General features: G+C 37.8%; 1 protein-coding gene across 1 annotated transcript in view; it reads right to left on the reverse strand.

Moving 5' to 3' along the window:
• The window catches only part of THBS4 (thrombospondin 4), a 52,917-nt gene extending 42,350 nt beyond the window's left edge, over positions 1–10,567 (reverse strand). Inside the window, exons 1-2 of the mRNA XM_003759415.3 lie at positions 10,229–10,567; positions 6,353–6,556 (exon numbers count right to left, since the gene is read on the reverse strand). Coding sequence (XP_003759463.1) covers positions 6,353–6,556; positions 10,229–10,316 — 292 coding nt within the window. The 5' untranslated portion in view covers positions 10,317–10,567. The remainder of the gene's footprint in view (positions 1–6,352; positions 6,557–10,228) is intronic.
• Positions 10,568–20,492: the final 9,925 nt, after the last annotated feature.

A 20,492-nucleotide genomic window follows, 5' to 3' on the forward strand; every position in this document is an offset into this window, starting at 1 on the left:
ATCTCTAAGCAGAAATTCAAGCTGCATTAAAAGGAACTGTGGGATTCAGAATCAGACATGTGCAAAGAGAGTCAGAACCTATTGTGCCATTTCAGTTACTTGGAGTATTAGCTCACAGCTTGGAAAGCTTATCTGGTGACTTATCCAGATAGAGTTCTCTGAATAGATAATCCAGAAAACCTTTTAGTGCCAATGTAAAGTAAAAGTTTCTGTGGATAAGAGCATGCCCTCCTACATTCTTATAATTATTACATATAAATATAAATAAAACATAACTTTAAAAGTTTCAATTGACTTAATTATTTAACATCTTTCAATGCTTAAAAATTTAGTATCTATACATACCTGCTAATTCTGGGACTAATTTCATAAAAACAGTTCAAATCAACAAATATTTATGAAGCTTTTACCCTGTTCAGGACATGATGCTAGACCCTGGGGATTTGACAATGAAAAATTACAGGGTGTGTAAACTCCTTAAGGAGCTTACAATCTATTGGGGGTGGGGGTTAAGACATATATGAAGATCATTAGGAATTAGAAAGTGGCTAAATGAATATATTATGAAGAGTGTACCAAAAGTCCCTCTAAGAAATTATTGAAAAGATATAGAATGTGCATAGCAAGTAAATAGTACGGACCAACTCCAGGGAACCAGCTGCATTATGAAAGGATAATGTTTTGTCTGTTTGAAGAGTCAATCAATTTACCCAGCATTTTTGAGCAACTACTATACTCCTGGTGTGATATAGTCTACAAGGCTATGAACAGTCCGACATGGCTTAATGACCCTTTTTTGGCACTGGGCTAAGTACTGAGAGTACAAAGAAAAGCAAAAAGGAATTTAAAAAGCCCTGGTTTTTAGATAGCAAGTTCTGGGTACGTGTTTGGTATTCCACTTGACATCTGATGCAATAATGATTGCACCATTATCTACATTTATCATCACTGTATACTTGCCTTCTTCCTTATTTAGGACCAATGTGTGTTTTAAATAGGATAGCTAGGTGACACAGCCCTGGAATCAGGCAGACCTGAGTTCAAATTTCACCTTAGACACTTATTAGCTGTGTAGCAGGCAAGTCACTTAACCCTGTTTGCCTCAGTTTCCTCATCTGTCAAATGAGCTGGAGAAAGAAATGGGAAACCACTCCTGTATCTTTGCCAACAAAACCCCAGTCATGGAGAGTCAAACATGACTGAAATGACTCAACAACATGTTTTTAAAAGGTACTTTCTTGCTTTTTTCACCCATTGCAATGGTTTTCCTTGTTTGAATTTGTTAATTGATATTTCTACATCCCCTGTGCTTTGCCTTGGCAATTTTTATGCCTTCTACACAAACATAAGTGGAAAATCACCAAATTTATATTCCTGAAAGTTCTGTTAGTTTTCCAACTACATTAAATTACAAAATCTGGTGTGTTTAAAAAAAATCACTTAGAGTGGTTTGAACAGATGTAAATGCAACATAATATAAATATGTATAATCAAAATAAAACATATGGAAAGGAAATATGTGAAGTAGTATTTAAGATAAGAACAATGCTTTATGTTTGTGATGACTAATTAATGCATTTTACACGGCATGTAAATGAGGCTTATCATAATCATTTTGTTTTCTAAGGCTTACAAACTAGGTGAAGATTATAATAAAGGATGGATATAAAGTTAGAATTGGAAATGGAGTTTTCTGGAGCATGTACAAAGCTCATTAAGCAAGGGCAGAGTAAATAGAATCACAGAAGAGATGAATATTAAAGATTCTGCAGACCTCAGAGGTAGATTATCTACATTGGTGGTTCTAAACATCAGGGTCTTGAACTCCCCAGATATTTTGAATAGATTTTAGGGGATCTTGAAGGTAGAGTTTTTAATTGTTTGATAAATTATATTTCAATATAATTGACTTCTTTTGAAAATATATGTACAAATATACATACATAAGTATTTTATTAGCTTGAACCAAAATCTGCTCTCCCACTATCACCTATTACTCTCTTTTTGTTTTATAAAATCACATCGACTAAATGTCTTTCATATGAGAACCCTTTATATATTTGACAGATAACTGTACTAGATTCCATCCAAATTTTTTTTCTCTAGGCTAAATATTTCTAGTTCCACAAATGGTTATCCAAATTCCATCATTTCCAGACAGAGGAACTATGATATAATAGAGAAAAAGACATCCTTGAGACTGAGAATCTGAATTTAAGTCCTACATGCAACATGGGCTATATGTCTGGGATGGTTGAGATACACCATAGGTCTTTCATAAGAACTTTGATATCAATTGTGAGAAATGGGAGACTAGTTCAAGACTATCTAGCACAGCATTTCTGCATCAAAGAAGCTGTACTCTATAAGCAAAGCAGAATCGCAACAGTTCAAAAGCAATGTAAAATGTGCAGAAACATCTCTTTTCCAAATGTTCATATGGACTATTTGTGCTCATCCTGTGGTAAAGCCTTCTGAGCTTATGTTGGCTTGAACAGCTCCATTGGACATACTGTACATTGACTCTGACATCATGATGTCACTTTGGTCCCCTTTGATTGAGGATGAAAACAAAGGAATGTGAATCTGGAACAGCCACTTAACCTGTCTCTCAGTGCTCTGGGTAATTCTAAAACTATGAGTTGCAGAGAAAGTACTGACTTTCACTGGTAATGGGAGCTCCCTGTTCTTGGAAATTTCCTGTGCCAGTGAGATTATAGGTCCTATTCCTACACAGACATTTTGCCATGGTAGTTATTCTCTTTTAGAGTCCTTCAATTTTGTCAATGTCTTTCTTTAAAAGTGTTCAGAAACAACTGGGAGTAAAGTCAGTGCCCATCAACTGGGAAATGGTTAAATGAATTGTATTATATCAATATAATGGAACATTTCTGGGACATAAGAAACAATATTTGTGAAGAATTCAGAAAAAGTATGGGAAGATACATAAACTAATGCAAAGTAAAATCAACAGAACTAGAAAAACTAAAAAAACTAGAAAAAACTAGGCAAAGCACAGGGGATGTAGGAAACATATACCATGACTAAAACAATGTAAATAGAAAAAAAAAGACAAAACCAAATACTATTTAATTAAAATGATCAAATTTGAACTTAAAGAAGAATTAGGAAATTTATATTGACCTCAATTTTTTTTCTTACATGCATGAAGAATGATGTAACTTTGCAAGATGATCTAGTGCCTATATTAGTTACTTTTACTGAACTATTCTCTCTTTCTCTTTCTCTCAGTATTATTGTACCCATCATGTGTCAGGCCCAGATCCTTTCAGTAAACATTTTAACATAAATAGTACATGGAAACTTCCCCAAAATAATGTTAAATATTTAACATCTCTTATGCTATATTTATTTTGGGGTTCTTAGAACACAGGTGACAATATTCACAAGCCTATAATATGATTTTATTTTGAAAAAAAAATCTGAGATTGTGTCTAAATATACTAATCCAGGTGTTTCATTTAAGGGTTTCCTAATCATATCCTGTTTGATTTCACTCAATTAAATCTTGAACATTCCTCAAATGTAACTCATTCCAATAGCCATCACAATGCTTCTGACTCTACTCCATGCTTATAGCTACTTTAATCTGACAAGGGCAAAATGTTTATATGAATAATAGTCACTTGATTTTTCAGAGGAAAAGATTGAGAAAAGACATGATAGTTTTCTTCTTAGAATCATAACTGAAGTCATTCTTCTTAAAACTTTGGAATAGGAACCACGGAGGAAGGAATAAAAGGAAGGGCAGGAAGGAGAGAACTCAGGAAAGAAAGAATGAGGAAAGAAAACAAACATTTATTAAGTGCCTGCTGCAAACCAGGGACTATGCTAAGTCATAGAGGACCAGTGGTGGCCATTCAGGACTTCTCTCTATCCATGTCACTAAAAATCTCAAGGGTTAATGTGAAGGTCTCATATAACTTAAGAGAATGAAATATGTGTATTCCAAGTCTCATGTAAATCAGATTTATTGTGATTTTTTTCTTAAGAAAATCCTAGTTTAGCTCTATGGAATATAATTCAGTCTGGAATGGTACAGAAGATAAATTGTCACTTTTGTACTTATAGGTAGCCCATAACTGGAAGGGGGGGACAGAATGTGGGACCAAGGAGAAAATCTCATCTTCTACTATAGAAACCTCTGTCTGCCTATCAGGCTCATAAATTCAGGACTGGAAAGGACATTAGTAATGATTTAGTCCAACCACTTGATTACAAATGAGGAAGCTGAAGCACTCCTCATCCCCCCCTCCAAAAAAAAAAAAGATGAAACAACTTGTTTAAGTTCATACAAGGATTAACAGAGCTGATATTTGAACTCAAGATCTGTGATTTCTGTTCCCCAGACTCCACTTTTCTTATTGCCCCTTTAGGCTATATGTATGCAATGTGAAAAAAAGTTCTTTCATGCCTTCACAAGATGATAGCTGAAAAACTGGAAATATTCTGAGAGCTCAGCTCATTTAATCTACTCCTTTTATAGATGGGGAAACTGAGACCTAGAAGGATAATGTGCTTGGCTTAAGGCCACAGAGTCAAAAATCGAACTTGGGTCTCCTTCCAATTTCAGCATTCTTTTCTCTATCCAAGTAATGAAAGTGTAGTTACTCTATCAGGGCTCACCTTACTTGATTGAAGCCCTCACAATCTTATGTTGGTTTGAGGCAAGGGAATGAACTAAATAAGGCTTTAGTTGCTACTTAAGATGGAGAAAAAAAGAACTGGAATGGTTCCTGACCACTAATTATGACCATGTTCCTCAGTTTCCTGTTCTCCCCTTATATTCTTCCCTATTTCCATTAACAATTTTACCAAAATTGGGGTTTAAAAGAAAAGAGGAGGAAGGAAAAATCATTTTGGTATACTATATGTGAAGGAGTGTGTGAGTACATATGTGTACCCTTACCAATGGAACCAAAAATCTGATGGTTATTTAATTATTTTACTTTCTCAAGTTTAGGGAATAAATCACTCAGCCATGAATAATTCTCTAAGAGAGTTTATAATACTGGTAATGTCTCTGTTATAAGAATAAATTGAAATAAAGTGTCAGATCTCATTAGGGTCAACCAGTCAAATTTTGCTTTTATTTATTATATATAAGGTAGAGCATATATGTATTTGTCATGTTCCCTAGTAACCAGAAACATGTGTAGTACTAAGGGGTGAGGTGGGGGAAGAAAAAAGAGATCAGATTCCTTCTTTCTTTGGGACCATTCAGGAATGCTTGGAGTATCTCCCTCTGATAGCAAAAAACAAAAGGAGAAAATTGTTGCCTGATTGGGAGCATTTGGGTCTTGAGACAATCTGTACAAATCCTTGGATTCAGATTTGCTTTCTCCTTCAAGCCTAGGAAGGTGCTTTTAACTCATTTATAAGGATGAGGAGGAGGAGAAAGGGAGAAGCTTCCTTAGTGTGGAGGTGGAAAGTGGGAAGTACACACACACACACACACACACACACACCCCACACGCTTGGAGAGGATGCTGTTTCCAGATTACTAGAACTTCTTAGCTCTTGGGAGAGAAGGACTTGTTAAATCATTCATTTTTAGGTGAACACAAAATCCCTCTTCTGAGTAGCCTTGTGTATTACCCACTAACACTCTCTGTGCTTTGTCCCTTTGATAATCCTTTCAGAACTGAGGCCCCAGGGCAACAATTGAGTGTAATTTAGTCACACAGCATCTTTGTATAATGGAAAACATTTCTGCCTTCCTCCTTTTCATCTCCTGCCAAAGAGAGGGAGGAAACATAGTAAAGAGGATTTGGAGTCAGAAGTTGTTCAGTTATTTTTCAGTCATGTCTGACTCTTCATGACCCCATTTTATGTGCGTGTATGTTTGTGTATACACAAAAATAATGGAGTAGTTTGCCATTTGCTCCTCTAGCTCATTTTATAGATAAAGAAACTGAGACAAATAAGGCTAAATGACTTGCTTAAGGTCACACAACTAGTAAGTGTCTGAGGTAGAATTTGAACTCATTCCTTCTATCTACTGCACTGCCTAGCTATTTCCTATTTCTGTGATCGACCTTAAGTCCTTCACTAACTTACCTCCCTAGACTTCATTTTCTCATTCCGAAATGAGGGAATTAAACCAGAGAAAATCTCTGAGGTCCTTTCCAGGTTTATATCTATGGACCCATGTCCTACAAATGTGCACTTGGAAAAACTGGACTCAATGAATAGACAGTGCTTTGGAAAGGAAATGAACCTTGAGTGAAAAGAAAATTGTGAGGAATACAATCTCTTCTCTAGGACATGGAATATAAGATCACAACACTGGAAAATTTTTGAAGGAGTGATTTCTCCATCCCATGCTTACCTTTGTTTAGACGTCCCATCACTGTAAATTCAAAATACTTGCTGTTATCTGTTGAAGAATAAAGGCCAAATATGGTGGCAGAACTTTTTGTATGCAGCTTAAAGGTTGACATCACGTAGACTTCATTCAGGGTGGGATCCATTAAGATTGGTTTCAGGAAACTTGTAACCAGTTTTTGGTTTGAAGATGAAAGAAGATCGAAGACTGTAAAGAAGCAACAGTGGAAAGTTAAACAGTCAATTAACACACAAGCAGTAATACTTCTACAGAATGAAACCTAACCTTTCACTACTGAGCTTTGAGGCCAGATACCAGGTGACCCTGTAACAATTAGCCCTTTGCTTACTTACTCAGAGTAAACAAAGACTCCTGTTACAAGGCTGAATCACTAGCATTGTTTTATAAAATAATGGTATGGTAATTTAATTCATTGGTCTAGTCCTGTAATCCCACTTCTCCCACCTGAAAAATTCTCATAGATCCTTCCTGCCCATATCAGTGTTATAGCAACAGTGCCCTAAGAGGGATTTAAGGAAGTGTGAGCCAGTGGTTGCATGGGATCAGCAGGAAATAGCTGAGACAGTACTGAACTGAGAAACACTCCTGCTTAGGAAACAGAAATGAAAAGGAAAAAAAGAATGACTATGGGTAGAACATCATTTTTTTAAAACTGATCATTCCTGTGACCCAAAGAATGCAAGCGTTGCTGTGGGGTTCCTTACACGTGCTGGGTACAAAGGAATTAATTTAATGTTCACACTGACTGACCCTTCCCTAAAGCCTTTAATGCCTCCTTGGAATGGAGGTGGCTCTAGGATCTCATGCTAGAGAAGTGAAAACTTTGATGGGAAGGAAAAAGCTTGGAATTTAATTCTAGGGCTAAGTTTAGCCCCATCACTACCTAGTTGGAGAGAAGACAGCAACTCATGATGACTGTTTAAGGGATGGAGGAGGTTGGGAACTGTATTGGTGAAGGGACTACCCATCCTGATGAGATCACAGTTCTAGCTCAAATTTGAGTTCAAGATCGGAAAGGAACCAACCTAGGGACCTGGGATATAGAGCAGAGAAGTAAAAAGGGCTCTAGGTTTGGGTTTGAACACTTACTGTGCTACTTAATATCAGTGTGACCCTGAACATATGTCTTCACTTCATTAGTCCTTAGTCTGTCTATAAAATGAGAGAGTTGGATTAAATGCCTTTTAAGGTCCTTTTTGGCTCAAAAATTTATGATCTTTAAGGTATCGAAGAAAAATAGCCCAGTCATATAGTGAAGCAGCAGAGACTACAGATGGATTGCACCAAAGGTAAGCCAGTAGTTGTCTCTAATTCTGAGTATGCCTTACCTTAAATGGAACCAAACAGTCACACTTACTTTCAAAGACTGAGCTGTGTCATTGAGCCAAGTATGTTCATGGACTATCTAGCAGGGGGAAACAGCATAAGTTGCAGCTCTAGTAGCCTGTATGTAGCATTGGAGAACTTCTTTTGGTCTCTTAAAAAAAAAACAAAAAAAAAACTACTCTCTTTGAGAATTAAGAGGCCCATTATTTTTTAAGAGACAAAAAAATTAGATTTTAAATTTGGTTGATTGGATATGTGCTGAAAACCAACAGTGCTTTGAGAGGGCAAGGAAACACACTGTGTAGTGCGTGAGTGGCAGTTCACATCCAGAGCCATTGCCTAGAATTTGTTCTCTGTGTGGTGTGAGGGAATCTTGGCCAGAACATGAAGGCTGCTAACTAATGTGTTTCAGAAAAAGGGAATGGAATCTTTAAACCTGGGGAGGAATGGAATTTTGAGACTTCCACCTGTAGAGGAGAGGGAGAACAAGGCAACACTGTTTAAAACTTCACTACAGGAGGTTCCACTCTCCAAAGAGAGTCTCTGTAATCTTAAAATTCAAGGATCACTCTCAAAACTAAACACATTTGATTTATGTTCTTGCTTTTTACCAGGATCCCTTCTGTGATTTACTATGGGCAAAAATCTCAGTTCCTTTCATCTGCACCATTGAGTTTTCTTCTCTTATGGAGTCATGGTGGAGATTAATTACTGCTGAGCTGCCCAAGTGTTTTGAAGAGGAAATGAGCCCTCTGTACATTTATTCCATTGCTGAGGTTAGCCCTCAAGGTAAGCATTACCTCCTGGGTTAGAGGCAAAATTTCTGTTCCCAAATGAATTCAACTAGTACATTGTGTATTTCTAGAAAGTTCAGAGGAGAAAGGAACTCTGTAGTTTCATATTTTCATTGTTTTCAGAACTGGAAGGAACCTGATAAATTTGTTCAACTGTAAATAGGAAATTTCAGATAAATAGATATATTTGACACGAGAAGTCTACACTGATCAAATCAAGCAGTAATTATCAATTTTTCATTTTATGTTGCATAGATTGTGTATAAGTGTATACAAGATAATCCTACCCTTATTCTGTCCAAAGGAGTAGGGACAATCCCTATTCAGACAGAATTTACAAAATTTATCAAACAAGAAATCTATAAATGCAATTCAAAATATTGCTTGTGACCTGCCAAATGACTTCTGCAGTAATGAAATCTCTTTTGAGTTATGTAAGGAGGAGAGTTTCCTTACTCCGAAGTTCAAGTCACAAAGAATTCAAGTTGCAGAGCATTTCAAATAGGTTTTCCAAACACTAAGGCAGAGGTCCAGTGCACCCTTAAACCACTCTTCTGATTGCTTGGGCTAGAATCGAGCAGGGCAATTTGCTAAAACCCTACAGGAATACCGAGATTATTGGAGAGCTAAAGATCTCTGAATGTAGATGTGACTGACTTCATTTTGGAAATATTAATATTCTGAGATCTTCTGAGGAATAAAGAAGCTTCTAACTATTTGTGTGTTTTTTTTTCTTGTTTTATTTCCCCAGCATACTAATGATCTAAGTCTGCCATCAACTTTAAACAAACAAAGGCTATGGCTGAATAACACATAACACTTGCTATTAGCTCTTCTTACTTAAGTAATGCTATCTTTTTTGAGGTTTACATTAATTTTCTGAAAGGGCTCTTCATATATTTCATACTTAAATAACCAAAAGGTTTGAGGTCTGACTTTTCAGAGTGGGTAATATCTCTCCATGAGAAGAAAAGAGGAGGGATTACTCAGTTCCTCTCAAATCCCAGGTGAGCTTAGGGTTCCCTTTGCTTGTGCAGGGGAGGAGACAGAAAAGCTGCAGTGGAAATAGGAGAGGACACTTTGGAGAGGTTAATGGGTATGGCCAACCTGGAGAGTATTTCTCAGAGGCATACCATATCTCAGAAGATTTACAGTCTTTATTTATAAGGGTGTCCAACACATTATAGGAAAAAGCTAGGGGAAAGGGAAGTCAGGAATACTCAAACTTCTCTCTGAGGAGAAAAACTGATTTTAATAAGTATAAGAAAGGCTATTTTCCAGACTCTTATTTTTTAAAGAAAAATCTTGTGGAAAATGCCAGGTGTTTTCACACTCTCCTCTTCCCCAAAATTTTAATATTCCTATCTCTGCGCCTCACCCCTTACCATGAAACAAACACCTTCCCATTGCAGGAATGTGATTATTTCACAGTCAGGTTTTGAGACAGAATTTTCAAGATGCACGGGACCTTAGTGATTTTAGACATAATTTTTGATTACATGATTGTTACTGTTAGTATCCTGTTCTTAAACTTTGACCTATGGGAGATAGAAGAGATGGAGAATCAGGAATTAAGAAGAACAAGAGCTACCTTGCCTGGGTCATTTGCACCCAGGGCAAGCTTCAGACTAGCATGATTTGATTTTTAAATCTGCCTGTCCATTGGAATCCCACTCCTAGTTCAGTGGCAAGCTCTCAGCCCAATCCCAGCCCAGGGACAATCCCTGAATCTACTTACCTTGAGGTGCAGCCTGGGCTCCAAAGCCTGGCCAGGACTGAAGGAATATGTGCAGGAAGAGGAAGGCAGCTTTGAGTGTGGGCCACATAGCGCCTTTTCCTTATTCTGTTGGCTAGTGAGGAGAGCAGAGGGCACAGCAGCCCAGATGTTTGTTCTGTCTGTATGTGTATGTGCGTGTGGCGGTCTTGGAGCAGCTCAGGTGGACGATGCTCAGAACTGGGTTGTCCGGGCCAGACCTGTTCCCTCTGCAGTTCAGCCCCTCCAGTGGAGGAGACAGAAGCTCAGCAGTGGCACGTCTAGGGCCAGCCAGACGGGAGCTCTCTGAGTGGGGCTCAGCATCTAACGGGGCTGTTTATGCTCGAGGCTGCCCCTGGCCAGGCGCTGGGGGAGGGACCGAAGCCGGTTGCAGCCCCCTTGGCCAGGACTCTCTCTTCACGGGTTGGGAGGCGCCGGGGCGGGGTGGGCGGGCGGGTCGGGTCTGGATGGACCCCAGGAGGAGCCCAGAGGAAAAAATGGGGGCCCGAAAAAGGATGGGGCCAGAGACCTGGAAGGGCATAGAGCAGGAAAGTAAAGGAGTCAGACGGTTTCTGGGAAATAGGAGAGAATGGAAGTGGGACGTAAAGAGCGGGAGAACTGACAGACGGGATATGAATGAAGAAACGGGGCATGAGGAGGGTGATGTCAGGGAAGGAGAGCGAGAGAAAGAGGAAATTAAGTGAAAAAATAGTACGAAGAAGAAAGCAGGGAACGAGAGACTAGGGAAAGGAAGACTGGGGGGGAGGGAGGAGTGGTGGAGGGGAGGAAAAAAGAGGAAAGGAGAGAAAATAAGGGAGGAGAGACAAACTGACATACCCAATAGACTGACCAGCCTAGGCTCTCTCCTTGACTCTCTCCACACTTGATACTTTCTTTGTGCCTGTCCCGTTGATTTTCTAATTGTTCTTTCCCACTATAAAAGGATGAATAGGAAGCTGATCGGCCTGAAACCGCCCTTCTGATTTCTAAGTTCAGGAAATTTCTTTTCAGGTAATTCCACCTAAGCACAGAGCTGAATTCCATTTCTTTTGGTATGGTCATTAAAAGGAAAGATCATTGCTATATTAATTTAAAAAAAAAAACTCAACGATTGAATGTATTGAATAGCACTCTAAAATAAAAGTCAAACCACATATAGCAAAAAATGTATCAAGATAGTTCCCTTTAGGAACTGGTATAGATATGGGCTTTTATGTTGATTAGAAAGAAAGATGCCTGTTCTAACAATAGAGGTGACCCTGAGTTCTCAAAGACGGTCACAGATGACAAACTCCATCAGGTTCCATCTAGATGGAAAGACAAAGGATTCCAGTATGACCCCTCGCCCCCCAATAATGAACAATGTGCTGTCCGGGGACCTGCCTAGGAGATGCTTTGCATCTGAAGGTTGGGCAGAAGGGCAGGAAACTTTGGCATGGGTGCCCCATGTATAAACCCTTTGATCTGTGCTTCCACATTCATAGAAATCACACACAAATCATTAATACTTACACACCCACTGGAAACAGGCTATTTGATGTCATGTCACCTATTAAGTGATTGACAGAAACAGTCTTACAATGAATTTTTTAGATGTATTTGATGGGCATGTGCACTTCTAAGATGAATTCTATTTCATGGAGTCACAGAATCTCAAAGTTTTAAGAGATTTCAGAACTGATCTTGTTCAGCAATATCCTCTAAAATATTCTTGACCAGTAGTCATCCAACCTTATCTTGAAGACCTCTAAGATGTGTAACCAATTCTTTCCTGAAACAGACCCACTTTAGTATGACTAATTATTATAAAGTTTCTTCTTATATCAAGCCTAAATCAACTTCCTTTTGTAGTAAAAGGCTAATGATCCATTGGAACTAAAAAAAAAATGACCCATTGATCCTTCCCTCTGTCTCTTCTTCCTTAAGAAGAATTCTGTTCTATGGTATAACAAACCTAAAACCTTCTTCCACATATCTTCAGATAGTTGGACAGTATGCTGTCCCTTCTAAGTTTTCCCTTCTGCAGATAAAGACTTCCAGTTCCTCCCAATCATAATATGGCATAGTCTCTCGGATTTTCACCATTTTGGTCACATTTTCTGTATGTGCTCTAATTTGGCTAAATCTTTCACAAATTATGGGATCCAGAAATGAACCCAGTATTTTAGATGTTGCCTCATTAGGAAAAAATATAGTAGAATTATCTATCAGTTTGTTCTTTCTGAATATTATGCTTTTTTTTTTTTTTTACGCGGTCCAGTAATTTTAGGTGGCACAGTGTATAGAGTGTCTGGACCAAAGACAGAAAGACTCATCTTCCTGAGTTTAAATCTGATCTCAGACACTTAGCTGTGTGACCCTGGGCAAGTCACTTTATCTTGTTTGCCTCAGTTTCCTTATCTGTAAAATTAACTGGAAAAGGAAATGCCAAACTCCAGTCCCTTTGCCAAAAGAATTCCAAATGGAGTCAGGAGGAGTCAGACATTAGTGAAAAATTATATTGCTACAACAGCTCTTTTTGGTTGCCATGTCATATTATTGATGCATATTGAGATTCCATTCATTATAGCCCTAAAGAATTTCTGTCTAGTCATATCTTCTCCATTCTATAATTTTTGAGCTGATTTCATATCATGAAATTTGCTCCATTTTCCTAGTCTATAAACATCTTTTTGGATTCTGTAATATACATTCATTAGCTCTCTCACTTTGTGTCATATGCAAGTTTGATAAGGATGCTTCTATGGATTCATTCAAGTCAATGATAAAAAGGTCAAACAGCATAAGATCAAGGACAGATCTCAAGGAAACTTCACCAGAGATGCCCCTCCAAGTTGATATTGAATCTTTAATGACAACTCTTTTGGATCTGGTCGCTCAACCAATTCTAAATACACTGAACTGTACTTGCATCTATCCCATATCTCTTCATCTTGTCCTTAGGGATAGCATGAGAGATGATTTAAAATGCTTTCCTAAAATCTAAGTATACTGTATTTACAGCATTTCCCAGTCTAATAATTATCACTTTAATAAGGCCTTCCAGAATTTTACTAGGAATAAAATAACATGGAAGGTTCAAGAAAGGAAAAACAGAAGGGAAGGAGGGAAGGAATGAAGAAAATAAGTGAGGAAAGGAGGAAAAAAGAAGGAAGAGATTCAGAAGAGGAAGGATAGAAGAAAGAAAGCAGGCAAAGAAGGGAGAAAGAAAGAAAGGAGGAAAGGGAAGAAAGGGAGAAAAGTAGTTATTAGATTCAACTATGCCACTTGAATTCTGGCCATCTTCTTCTTCCTTCTCTTCCAACCATAGGGGCTTAAGCTTTTCCTCTGACACTTGGAATATTATAGGAGAGGTTTTACCTTATGTTGTGTGGAATGAAGCCACTACACCATTTCCTGATCATTTCTTGTAGCATGTTGCTACTTGCATATCCACCTCACTCAATTTGAATGTAAGCTCATTGAGGACAGAAGCTGTTCTGCTTACTTATATTTGTATCTCAGCAATTAGCTTAGAAAGTCTTATCATTGCTAATATCTTCTAGATTCCCCCTTGTTAGCCAGCCTTTAGTAAATCAAGGATCATTCCATTTACATATAGTTATTCTCCTTTATCAATTACTATACACAAAAATCCCAAAGCACAACTCAGAAAGTGAAGGTAGTACATAGTATACTATTTTTTACCAATCCCTGTCCAGGAATTCTTTCTCCTAAAAAAGAAGGGACCATCCCTAACACATTTACCTCTTCAAAAAAGGGAGCATCATTGGAACTATCAAACCACTATCTTAAATAGGATGCAGATTTGGAGGACTATAGCATGATCGTCTTATCTCTAGCACTTTTGAAGCATTGGTTGCTCTATAGAATATCCTTAAATAAATTTACTCTGGAAGTCTAATGCCCATGCTTCCTCTTACTTTACCTAGTGCAGATTCTTGGGTTAGCACATAATCTCCTTAGGAGAACCATTCACCACCAAATTAAGGCATTTATATATGTAGGAGAAAATGATCAAGCTTCCTCCTTGTTTCAAAATTTCTCAAACTTGAAGAGCCCTACTTCCAATAATTTCAATGAAAAGCTCTAGGTTATTTGGGTTAACTTCTGGGACTCAGGAATTTGACTGGATGACCTCAAAAATCCCTTCCAAATTAAGGATTCTGTGTAAATGATGGACACTACAATGTTTCTTAATGATACTGATAAACATGCAAAGGAGATTCAATTCAAATTTTCAAATATTGATTACTTATCTTTTATGTGTCAGGCACTATGCCAAGCATTGGGCATACAATAACAAAGACTAATTCCTCTTGTCCTCAAGGGGCCCCAGTTTTACCAAGGATATAAAACTCATACCCAGACAAGTGTAAATCAGGTAATTTGAGGATGGAGAAAACACTAATAATTTGGGCCACCTTTAAAGGTTTTGCCTAAGAGGTGGGACCTGAATTAAGCTTTGAAATAAGCTAAAGATTCTAAGAGGCAGAGCTGAGGACGAAGTGCATTCTAGGCAGGAGCCTCAACCCATGAGACATTATAGGGAACACCAAGTTCAGGGAAAAGCTATTGGGCTAGATTGGCTGGTACATAGAGTACAGGAAGAGTAATGGGAAATACATCTGGAAAGGTAGTTTGGAATTGAGTTGTGGAAGGCTTTAAATGCCAGACTGAGAAGTGCAGACTTTAATCTTTTTTGCAACAGGAAGCCCCTGGAGATTTTTGGTCAGGGAAATAATATTCTTAGATTTGACTTAGTAGCTAGATCAGTGGATAGATTGAAGAGGAGAGAAAATGGAGGCAGGGAGGCCAATTAGGAGCATATTATAGTAATGAGAGGTAGCAGGCTGGGAAAGTCATGTGGACAGAGGAGGATGGAAGTGAGAGGCATTGGGAAGGTAAAAATCAATATGACTTGGTAACTCATTAGAAAAGGAGGCTAATTGGGCAGCTAGGTGGTGTTGTGATAGAGTACTGGCCCTGAAGTCAGGAGGACCTGAGTTCAAATCTGCCCTCAGACAATTTATATCTTCTAGCTGTGTGACCCTGGGCAAGTTACTTTACCCCAATTGCCTCAGCAAAAACAAATAAAAAAATAGAAAAGGGGTAAGCAAAAGAAAAGGTGAGGGGCAATTTCAGGATTGTTTATCTGAGGGTCTGTAAGCATAATGTGTTCAAAAGAAATAGAGGAGGGAAATAGTTGGAAGGAAGATAATTAATTTTTGTTTTGATATGTTGAATTTGAGATATTGAAGAGATACCCAGGTAAAGATGTTGAACAAGAAATTGGCAATGTGGCAGCTGAGATCAGGGGAGAAATTATGATTGCAAATTAGCTGTGGGAGTCATCTATTTAGAGAGATTTAGAGAAGATGATGAATTCTCTCTCTCTCTTTATATATATATAATGAGATAGGGACAAAGGAAAAAGTATTGGTGGAATACCCATGTTAAGGAGTGGGAATAGTTAAAAGATTGAGAAGCCATAGACTGGTGTGAGAAGAACCAGGAGTATACAATATTCTTGGAAGCCAAGAGGGGAGAGTATATCTAGGGAAGGTAGTTAAATGTCAAAAGCTACAGAGGTCAAATAGAAAGAGGAATGAAAAATATGCCAGTAGTAATTAAGTGATTGTTAGTAGCCTTGGAGTATGTGTAAGAAATTTCAGTCAAATAGTAGGGTTGAAAGTCAGATTTCAAGAGGCTGAGAAGTCAATGACAGATGACAAAGTGGAGACAATGAGTGCCTTTTCTAGAAGTTTGGCTATAAAAAGAAGAGATATAATACAACAGGCTCAAGAGAAAGTTTTTAAAGGGTAGGAAAGATTTTGGTGTTTGTAAAGCATCAGGAAAAGAAACATTAAATTGGGGTTCTTAATTTTTTGTGTGTGTCATGCATTGCACCCCTTGGCTAATGCTTGACTGCTTCCAGACGGGTATTTGTGACTCAGTGCTGAAGGACTTGGGCATTCTGGGGATAATAAAGTAGCCCTTTTATTAACTATTGAGCAGGAAGAGCCTATGATCCAGTGGATCATTTAAAAATGAGTAACTCTCCCTTAGATTGCTTCTGAGACAATTGGGGAAAAGATGAATAAATTGTAGCATGTAAATATAATGGAATATCATAGTTCTGAAAGAAATAATGAAAGAGAGAATTTCAAGATAACCCATTTAGTATACCTTTATACAGAGTAAAATGAGCAGACCCAGGACAACACCATAAGGGAAAACAAAAAAACAGAAAACAAAAAAAAACCCCACTTTTGAAAGACAAGAACTCTGATCAAAGCAATGTTTCTGTGGGGCCTAGAATTGTTACTCACTTTGATAGAGAAACAGTCCAGATACAAAGTCTAGAGATGCGTTTTTGGTTATGATCACGATGTGGGTTCATTTTGCTCTACTGTGCTTGTTACAAAGGACTTTCCCTCCCCTTTCATTTTTCTTTTTATGGTTAATTGGAGGGTTAAGGAGGAAAGGGAAAGGTTAGTAAAAGTGATACCACACACAAAAAGAAGATACTGATTAATTTTTTAAAGCACAGAATTAGAACAGAAGGAAGTATCCACAAGCAGGATAGTTTTGAAAGCAACATTGCATCCATCATATGCTTTGAAAAAGTAATCAGTATGAAATGGAACTTTATACTTTCAATTTTTTTTGTATATTGTACAGTGTATAGAAGTGCTTTCTTACGTTCTTTTCTGCTTTTCAGTTTAGAATTTTTTAGAAGTTGTTTTTTAAAAGAATGACTCGAGACTTGTCTCCCTTCCACCCAGCAGGTGGCATCCTGTAACTTTGGAACTTCCCATGAGAATAGAAGAAGCCTGGTCTCCTTCTCTGCCCTGGAAGCCTGTTGACTGCTCCTATGTGGTAGTTGGATCAAAAGGTCTCCTTTAGATGAGCTTGTACTGGCCTCTGGCTGCTTTTTCACTTTATACTTCTTGGTCTGTCCTAGTAACTAATCACTGATCTGGAGATGGACAACAGGCTTAGAGGTGACCTGATGAGTTTGAGAGGTCCAGTGATGCTGGTCCTTCCTGCTCTTTGTCAGTCCCTGGCATCCACTCCAGCTCTCATGGAAAAGATGGTCTACTGACCAGAGAATGATCCAATCACAAACGTGGCTTCCTAAAATGCTTTGGGGATAAGGGTATGGAGAAAGGACCATGAAAAATGGCAGGTAAAATGCCTATTCAGCAATCATAGCAGATGTTTCATATTTTGGCTTTTTTTATGAAAAAGTTAGGAGTAATATTTATTTTTATTTTTTTCAAATAACAATGATATCTTGCACTTTAAGGTTGTAAAGAAAAGCACTTTTAAAATATTAATTGCTAAATACTATTATTATTTCTGTTTTATAAATGAAGAAATTGAGACAGACAGAGGTTAAGGGATTTACCTAGGGATACAAAATAATTATTTAAGGCTAGATTTGAGCTCAGGACTTCTGACTCCAGACTCAGTATGTTATCCACTACCCAAACAGGGTAACAACAGTTTTTAATTGCTGTTTGTGCTCTATGAAGTTTGTGAGGGTTTTCTGTGTTTAAAAATATCTTTTGTGTGTAGGAAACTAATACTCTTCCAACACCTGATTTGCATTCTATGTTGAATATCTTTTTATTTCTCTTTTGGGGAAGACTATACAGGGACATGAAGCACAAATTAGCCTTTACATTAATTTTTCCTGAGGCACTGGAGTAACAATATAATGACACTTAGATATTTAGTTCAATGTGTAGAGCACCAGGCCTGAAGTTAAGAAGAACTCTTCCTGAGTTCAAATGAGACCTCAGATACTTCTTAGTTAATCTTGGCAAATCCCTTAATTCTGCTTACCTCAGTTTCCAAATCTGTTCAATAAAACTGGAAAAGGAAATGGCAAATTATTTCAGTCAGTATCTTTGCTAAGAAAACCTCAAAATAGGATTATGAAGAGTCAGATATAACTGAAAAATGAAACATGTATGTATCATTATAGAAATACACACATAATTATATGCAGAATACCTACTTTTGAGCTTCAGAGGCTGTAGCTCTGTACTCTCTCCATCTCTACCAAATGCATGGTCTGGAGTTTCGGTCCTGGAGGAATCTCATCATTTATAGTAAGGTTCAGACTCCTTTTTTCACACTCTAGTTCATTACCTCAACTAATAAAATGAAGCGACTAGACCTAGTTACCGCTAAGATCCCTTTCAGCCCAAACTCTAAGATCCTATGATTTATACCCATAAGGAAAGAACTAGGAACAATAGGTAAAAAAAAATAGGTTAAAAATATGAATTATAGAAAGTAACATGCAGGTTTAAGCAATCATTAGTATTTAGATAATGCTTTTAGATTTACAAAACACTTTACAAATTTTATTTTATATTTGCAGCAGCTCTAGGTGGTAATGCTGTTATTATCCCCATTTTAGAGATGAGGAAACTGAGGTAGAGAAGTTAAGTGACTTTCTCAGGATCACACTGCTAATACATGTCCAAGGCCAAATTTGAATTTTAATCTTCATGACTACAGGTCTTGCACTCTATTCACTTACTGCCTAACTATGGAAAAACTTCTAAATAATTAAAACTATGCAAAAGTGGAATAGGATTCTTCAGGAAAGAGGGAATTTCCCCTCAAAAGGGATTCTTGTGCTGGTATGAGCTGGACCAGATTGCTTCTGAGATCCCTTCCAATTCCATGATTTTGTCATACTTCAGACTGCCTGACTAGCTAGGGAATCTAGATAATGAATTGTGATGCAAATCAATGAAGCTAGCTAATACTATGGGTAGAATCCTTTACTCAGGAAGATCTGAGTTCAAATTCTGCCTCAGATACTTACTAGTCTGAGTAAGTCACTCCATTTCTGTCTGCCTTAGTTTCCTCATCTCTAAATTGAGGGAAATAATAGATGGCACCTACCATCCAGGATCACTGGAAAGATCAAGTGAGAGTATATTTGCAAAATGCTTTGCAAAGTGTTATACAAATTATAGCTAACTCAATGCTAAGTGCAATACCTGTCACATAGTAGCTGCCTAACAGATGCTTATTGACTCGAAATGTGACAATGAGGCAATATAGAGCAATGATGGAGGACTTCAACTATCTGGATATTTGCTGAAAGTCTCTTTGTACTGAAAGCAGAACATTTCACACATTCCTGATCTGCTCACTATGTGATGTCTTGGAAATTAGAGGAAATAACCAGAGGACCTACTCTTTTGGTTCTAATTCTCACCACCAAGGGGAAAATATCAGTAAAATCAAAGTTACAAGAATTTTAGGGCACAGTGAATTAAGTATTCAGTCAGTATTCAATCAACAAACATTTTTTAAAGTACTTGCAATGTACTATTCTCTGTGCTAAATACTAGGAATAGAAAGACAAAAGTGAAACAATTCCTGCCCTCAAGTGTGACGACCGTGCTAGCACCCAGGATACTTTAGAATCAGCCGGAGTCAGGATAAGCAAAAGTCCTTAGTCTTTATTCTTGGTCTTTAGGGGTAGAAGTGAAGGGGATGGAAGTAGGATCTCCACAACCTTTTTTCCTCAACCACCACCAAAGTGATCCTGGCTAGTTTTACTCCACCCCCTAGTCCCTCCTACAATTCTCTGTGTACACCAATCATCAAGCCAGCACAGGATAGTGGGAAGGGCCATTTTCCAAGCATATGCCCATAGAATATTGTCCAATCGGTAATTAGCCCTAAGTGCTTGAACCAACCTCAGTGCAACGACTCAAGAGTTTCAGTCCTCTACACTCAAGGAGCTTACATTTGATTGGGAGAACAAATGGAATATATATATATATTTCACATATATATATTTGTATGCATGTAAATGGATAAAATGTATAAATAAATACTATGTATAAATTATATAGTATTTATAAAAATAAATATTTATAGTTGGGGAGGAAGTATGCTAGCAATTATGGAGAGAGGATGAATAAAGAAAGGCTTCAATCAGAAGGTGACCTTTCAGCTTAGGTGTGAAGGGAATTAGGGATTCCAAGAGATGGAGGTGAAGAAGGAATGAATTCTAGGCATAAGGGACACACAGTGTAACATAGACATGGAGATGGGGGATAAGGTGCCTTGCATGTGATAAGCCTTGATGATTCCCCATCATCCCTGGCTGGGGGATAATGTTGTATTCAGTCAAGCATCTGATAGACATTCTGATGAATATTATTTTCTTCTTTTGCTGTACTTTTTTCCTTAGATCTATTCATGA

Source organism: Sarcophilus harrisii, chromosome 1 (assembly GCF_902635505.1).
Source record: "Sarcophilus harrisii chromosome 1, mSarHar1.11, whole genome shotgun sequence".
NCBI classification, from domain to species: Eukaryota; Metazoa; Chordata; class Mammalia; order Dasyuromorphia; family Dasyuridae; genus Sarcophilus; species Sarcophilus harrisii.